At 47.4% G+C, this 6,302-nt stretch overlaps 1 protein-coding gene and 1 pseudogene across 1 annotated transcript in view; both read right to left on the reverse strand.

Annotated features, from left to right (window-relative positions):
* Positions 1 to 81: 81 nt before the first annotated feature.
* Positions 82 to 1,827, reverse strand: LOC102992622 (60S ribosomal protein L17-like; annotated as a pseudogene).
* A 202-nt stretch (positions 1,828 to 2,029) lies between these two features.
* The window catches only part of LOC114485325 (autophagy-related protein 16-1-like), an 11,249-nt gene continuing 6,976 nt past the window's right edge, over positions 2,030 to 6,302 (reverse strand). Inside the window, exons 3-5 of the mRNA XM_028486556.2 lie at positions 4,268 to 4,373; positions 3,470 to 3,543; positions 2,030 to 2,615 (exon numbers count right to left, since the gene is read on the reverse strand). Of these exons, the coding sequence (XP_028342357.1) occupies positions 2,324 to 2,615; positions 3,470 to 3,543; positions 4,268 to 4,373 (472 nt within the window). The 3' untranslated portion in view covers positions 2,030 to 2,323. The remainder of the gene's footprint in view (positions 2,616 to 3,469; positions 3,544 to 4,267; positions 4,374 to 6,302) is intronic.

The raw sequence follows: 6,302 nt of genomic DNA on the forward strand, positions 1-6,302 counted from the left end.
CAAAACACAGCGCTCCACTGGGACCCAGGTAAACAAAAGCTGCTAGGAGGGGAAGGACGTCTTATCTGGGAAACTGGCAGGAAGGGGGAAGTCTTCTAAGAAGGAGGAACTAGTTGAGGCAAGTAACGAAAAGAATCCCCAGGTCCCACACGTGCTATCAGATGGTAGTACGTGCAATGCTATATTCCTAGGAAAACATTCCAAAGGACAGAACAAGGGCAGGTATGTAATGTTTCTCACTCCCCATCTTCACTAGAAAGTTTGGGTTGTTCTTGTCCACGGTGATGATCAAGGGCTCTCCCTCTGCATAAGCACACGCCTGCCCACTTCTCCCTCAGGCAGGCTCTCAGCCCGAAGCCTGACAACTTCCAGGGAACCCTGGTGTCCCTACCACCCCTAAGCTGCCTAAGAGCTCCACACATAAGCCACGCAATTTTACTTAAACATGAGACAGAAAGAATATAAGGACAGCTCGCTTTTTCTTAATACAAACTTAAGACGTATATATATTTTGAAAAGACTCTGCAAAATCCCACTATATGGAAATATCACAATTTCTTCCCCCCACCAAGGGATATACCGCTTCTAATTTTTCACTACTGTGAATAATGGACTATCACAAAATCGTACTTGTGAACAAATCTCATCACTCAGGATGAAGTCCAACAAGTGGGAACCATTTTCAGGTGCCTGCCATCCCCAGGGCCCTCCAGGGGTTAGAGAAACAGCCTTCACATCAGCAATGTGAGGGGACCGTCCCACCTTCCTCCCAACAATCCTTTTTACCAGATTCACTGAGCTCGCCCACTTCTCTTATGAACTATCTATGCTTTACATCCCTCTGTCAGAATGCTCACCTGTTCCTTACTGACTCTATACTAAGGATATATATTTAATAATAGCATAGCCTATTTGCTTGTTTTATAGTGTTCTTCGATGTTAAGAAACCTGCAATTTTTACACAGTCCATTCTTTATTACCATTGCTTTTTTTTTTTTTTGGTGTTTTTGTTTGTTTTTTTACTTGTATTTGCATTTATTTTTTGCAGCATTTATTCCCGGGCCATAAGTTTTTGTTTCTTCAGTTTCTTCTGGGATATCTTTTTCTTCTGGGCCAACCTCCCCTTCTGGTTTAGGAACAATCTGCTCTTTTTCAGTCAGGATCATCTCAGTGTGGCAGGGAGAGCTCATGTATGCTATGGGTTGATCCAACCATGAGCTCTGTAAGTCCTGCGCCGCATCTTGTGGGCTTTGTTCACCTGGATGCGCTCAATGACCAGAGAATCTACATCTAAGCCCTTAAGTTCAGCATTACTCTCTGCATTTTTGAGCATGTGCAGTAAAAACTCAACACAAAATCTTTTTGGGCCACCAATCCTGTGTCCAGCCCCACTGTTTGGCCTGGGCACACCTACCAACTCCACCATTGTAATGACGGAACGGCACACACTGCTTCTTTAAAGTGACATCCTTCAGATACTTGGTAGTTTTTCGGATATGCATACCCTTAATGGCCTGGGCTGTTTCACAAGTGTTCTTAAAGTGAACACAAATATTTGAACCTCTTGACTTGCATGATCTTGCGGGGTTTTCTGGGTCAAGTGAATAGTGAACCATTTTTAGAGGTCACCTCAGGCCGCTTACTGGAAAAGCTACCATTACTTTTAATGGTTAGAAAGTCCTCTAATACTCCTATTTAGGAATTTTTCATAAAACAAACAGCAGAGAGTAACATTTTTTACTCCTACCTTTTGGTTTCCGTTTTTACACAGATTTCGAAATCTTTCTGCATATATTATTTGGTAGGAATAGGGCTCTTTGTTATTCTTTAGGGCTCTTTCCTATTCCATGTATTTATTCTTTTAGATAAACTACAATAATCTTTTCAAATTCTAAACTACTGATGTGGGGATTTAAAATAAAATGTTCTAATCTTTTGAACTCATTACTAGTGAGGCTGGCTCACGGTCTTCTTGTACACTAGCCAGATCAGATTTTTTGCTATGGGTTGGAAGAGTTTTACAAAATGGGGTGGGGCGGGGGGGATTATAAGCTTTTTCTAATTCTGGTTTAATTTACACTGTTCAAGAACTAGCTTTTCTTCTTGAAACACGGAAAGAATTCACTGGCAAAAACAACAACGGGCCAAAGCCCTTTTGGGAGGTAATCCTTTGCTCAGCTGTAAAAGTGTTCTTAAAAATGCAAATCTCTTTTATACGCACCACCACTATTTCTAATTTTGTTAGTGCTTCCTGGTGTCCCCACCCTGTGGTCAGAGCTGCCAGGTTGGTTTCTTTCTTTTCTAAGAACTAGGTTCGACTTTATTAAATGATGGAAACCACTGACTGCCGACTCATCTCCCACCTCGAATCCTTCTCGTTCTCCGCATTTAAGCGATTAGCCTCCTGGGCTTTCTCAGCCATCCATCTGGTGACCAGCTCCTGGTTTTCCTCAGTAGTCTTCCTCAGCTTCTCCTCCAGGGCAGTGAAAGTGATCTGCAGGGCATCATATTCGTCCTTCAGGGTCTGGTTGGCTCTTTCCAGGTCCTGAAGCTTAGTGCGTAGTTCCAGGCACTCGGTCTCGAGATCAGAGATGGTCTGCAAGCATTCTGCAATTCTGAAAACACGACGGGAGACAGATACTGCACAAGAGCTGTGTGAGCTTGGGCACCAACAATGACCTCAGCCATCACAGCAGGCACCTCACTTGGCCCAGCCCAGCCCCAGGGGTTTACAGGACAATCCCATTAATGGAGAGGAAACACCTAGGGCAAAATTCATCCAGACTAGGAATGACTAGTTAAAGTACCTTTCAGAAAAGCAGGATGGGAAGAACGAGGGAGCTTTTGACGCTGAAATAGCACAGTAATGGGAGATTAAAAGGAGGCGGGTATCTTGGGCATTTCATCGGCTCTATCACTCACTGAGTGTGAACGCCTGAGCAGGCTCCCCACCTTTCTAAGCCTCTAGAGAGCCCTCTCTGCAGAGTGAGGGAAAAGGCACAGATGAAACCCAGGCTCCCCTCCAGCTCAAAGATCCTAGGATTTGGAGTCCCTGTTTATCTTGTCCGGTAGGCTTCTCCCAGATCAAGAACAACCCTGCCCACAAACTCATCCCCCCAGTGGCCGGGCACTGGGCTATCTTGGTCCCATCCCCACCACAGAAGACACCCACTCCCCCAGGCAATGGCCGTGGGGAGAACTGTGAATGCCTCAGGGACACTTCCAAGGGCGAAGCTGGCTTCTCAGGGGTGTGCTGGGGCCCTGGAGGTCGGAGGGCACTCTTCTTGCCTTTTCCATCCTCAGAGGGTAGAAAAGGACCCCAGGCTATGTATGCACAGAAACGAAACTTGTGCTGAGCCCAGTGTGGCTACTGTTTGCCACTGATCACCACTGGCCCCTCACAAGCGTACAGTAAAACAGACAGTGAGATCCCACGACCAGTCCCGAAGGAAGTGTGCTCTTTACTCACTTGGCTTCATTCATCTGCATCTCCTTGTCCTTCTGCTGCATTTGGTTATTCAGGTCAATCACCAACTGAGCTAACTGGGGGTAAAGAAGAACACTTTCATTAACAAGAGACTTTAGGACCTCAGTTGGAAACTCATAATTGCGGGTTACTTTAAAGAAAAAACAGGTGCCTGTGCGGTGGGGCCAAGGCACCAAGAAGAAACGAGCTGGGTGGCCGAGAGGAGAAGGGCCAGCGGGGCTGCGCGGGGGTGCGGTGTGCGCTTTCCCTGTTGAAGGCAGCCTTGGATAGACGAGCAACGCTCCAGGTGACTGCCAGGTTCCTGCTGAGAACGCCTGGCTACCCCTCCACCCCAGCTACCTTTTCCAACTCTTTAGCTGATAATCAATTCAGCTGAAGTGATGGTAAGTTGCGCTTTTTCATAACTTGCCATTAGACCACCACCCAGCGTAAATTAAACACAGTCCAGGACTTGAATCTTCCTAATGAATTTTTCTGAAATTGCAGGTTTCACGCTTTATGAAGGTATTAGTTAAGACTTTCAGTCAATCAAGGAGTAAGCTTCTTTCTTTTCATGTTTCTCCACTTGTACCTTTCATGCCATCTTGGAGCATGACAACCTGGTTGTTATCTCAATGGCTTGCCCACCTGCTGACAGAGGTCTCACATCTTTTCTGTTGTTTCACTCCCACAGATAGAGCTGGTGATGCCGTATGTAGCCAGGATGGCTGCAAATTCCAGTGGGAGTGCCTGCCCCACCCCCCGACCCCCAAGACAGACGAGGAGAGGAGCTATCTTTACCTCCCCACGTTTCTTGTGTAATTCCGTCAGCTCTTCTTGGTGTTTAATCCTCAGCTGGGCCATTTCTTGCAGCTGACTATCATTCCATGCACCGTCATGTCCAGGACTAAATGCCCCAACCAGGCAGATGAAGAGAACGTGCAAACAAGAGAAAAAAAATCAGACCCCAGACCCCTTCCATCAGGCACTGGAACAACAGCTTTAGAATTTCAAACCTGTACATGACAACACAGCCAAGAAAGCAGTTCAGTTCTCCAGGCCAAGAGAGTTATAAGTCACTACAAACCTAAAGTAGAAAGTAGGAGATGTGAGACACAGGGTAAAACCAACCAACCACAACCCATACCACCAGCTGCGTCAGGAATAAAGGATGGGTTCTGGAATAAAGTTCAGGTAAACGGGGAGGAGACAACGAGGTCCACTCACCCGACAAGTATCTGAGTGCCGGCTCTGTGCTAGGCACTGTTTTGGTGCCTAGCGGGGAGAAGGCAGGGAACAGGAAGCTCTACAATCGGCTAAGAGTAGACAGACAACAAATGAGTAGATGGATGGAGTCAGGTGGTCAGATGTGCTGTGAAGAAAAACTAAGCAGTGTAAAGAAGGGAACAGAGCAACAGGGCTCCTGTTCCACGTGGGGTAATCAAAGGCATCCTGAGAGGTGACACTGGACTGAAGACTGGAAAGAGTGAGGGACAAGCCGTGCGGGCCCGGGGGCGGGGCCCTGTGAGTGGAGGGAACAGCAAGTGCTGGAGAAGCTGGGGGCAACTGTGACCGCAGCGCCCGGGGCAGGGGGTGCAGGGAGGATCGGGGAGGCCACGCAGAGCCTCGCAGGCCCCCGAGGACTGTGGCTTTTCCTATGCATGACTGGAAGCCGCCGAGGGTTTTGAGGAATGACTTACGTTTTGAAAGGATCGCTACAGTTGCTGGGTGGAGAGCACACTGCAGGGGTTAAGGGCCGAAACAGCGAGACCGGTTAGCAAGCTATTACATATTCCAGACTCAGCAAGTGCAGATCAGGACAAGGTGACGGCAGCGGAGGCAGTGAGACGTGGTCAGATCCTAGCTAGATCCACCCTGGAGAGACTGCAGAACTTGCCTTTGAATTGGTTGTGGGGAATGAGAGAAAGACAGGAGTCGAGGATGACTCCAAGGCTTTTGGCCTGAGTGGCTGATCAAAGGTAGGCGTCACCTACTGAGGCAGAAGGACTGGGGCAAGAGGTCGGGGGAGGCCTGAAGAGTGATTTCACCGTGGACATCCAAGTGGGCATGTCGAGTGGAAATTGCGTATTGTTAAGAGTCTGAACTTCAAGTAAAGAGGTCCAAGCTGGAGGCTGACATATAGAAGCTGTCAGCAAACAGATGTATCTAAAGCCATGGACGGAGCTCAGGCCACCTCGAGAGTCAATGGAATTTGCAAAACTTCGCAGGTGTTTGCATACTACCTCAGAAATAACAGCAGGTGAACAGAACGGTGGATTTGTAACTCAGGAGAGGGGTCTTGGCTGGAGCTACAGGTGTAAATTATCAGACTACAGTGAGTAGCTGAAACCACTGCCCAGAGAAAGCACACAGATGGAGAAAAGGAAGGTGGCTGGCAAACTAGGATGCCACCATCTGAAGCGGGGGCAGGGGCACTATCTCTTCCCAATGACCGATAAGAATAAAGAGGGAAAAGGCAGCAGAATGATGCTCCCTCCTAAATCTACCCTCCATCTCTAAAAGCATTTTTCTTACATGTTCTAAGAGACACTAATATTGCATTCTTTGAGGCAACACAGTGCTTCCCCAATCTTGGCCCATGAACCAGAAGCCAAGAGACTAGAAAGCGGCACATACCTTATAAGAAACCACCCTAAATTAGGCAGAAGAAGCAACAGGCCTGGGTGATTGATTGCATATGGGGATTAGAAGGAAAAGAAATAATTTTTATCAAATCCCCTTATTTTAACACAAAGCAATGTGAAATAAGCAAAACATAAAACTAGTCTGGGGTTTCCCTGGTGGCGCAGTGGTTGAGAGTCCGCCTGCCGATGCA

This window comes from Physeter macrocephalus, unplaced genomic scaffold, assembly GCF_002837175.3.
Source record: "Physeter macrocephalus isolate SW-GA unplaced genomic scaffold, ASM283717v5 random_1323, whole genome shotgun sequence".
Classification (NCBI taxonomy): Eukaryota; Metazoa; Chordata; class Mammalia; order Artiodactyla; family Physeteridae; genus Physeter; species Physeter macrocephalus.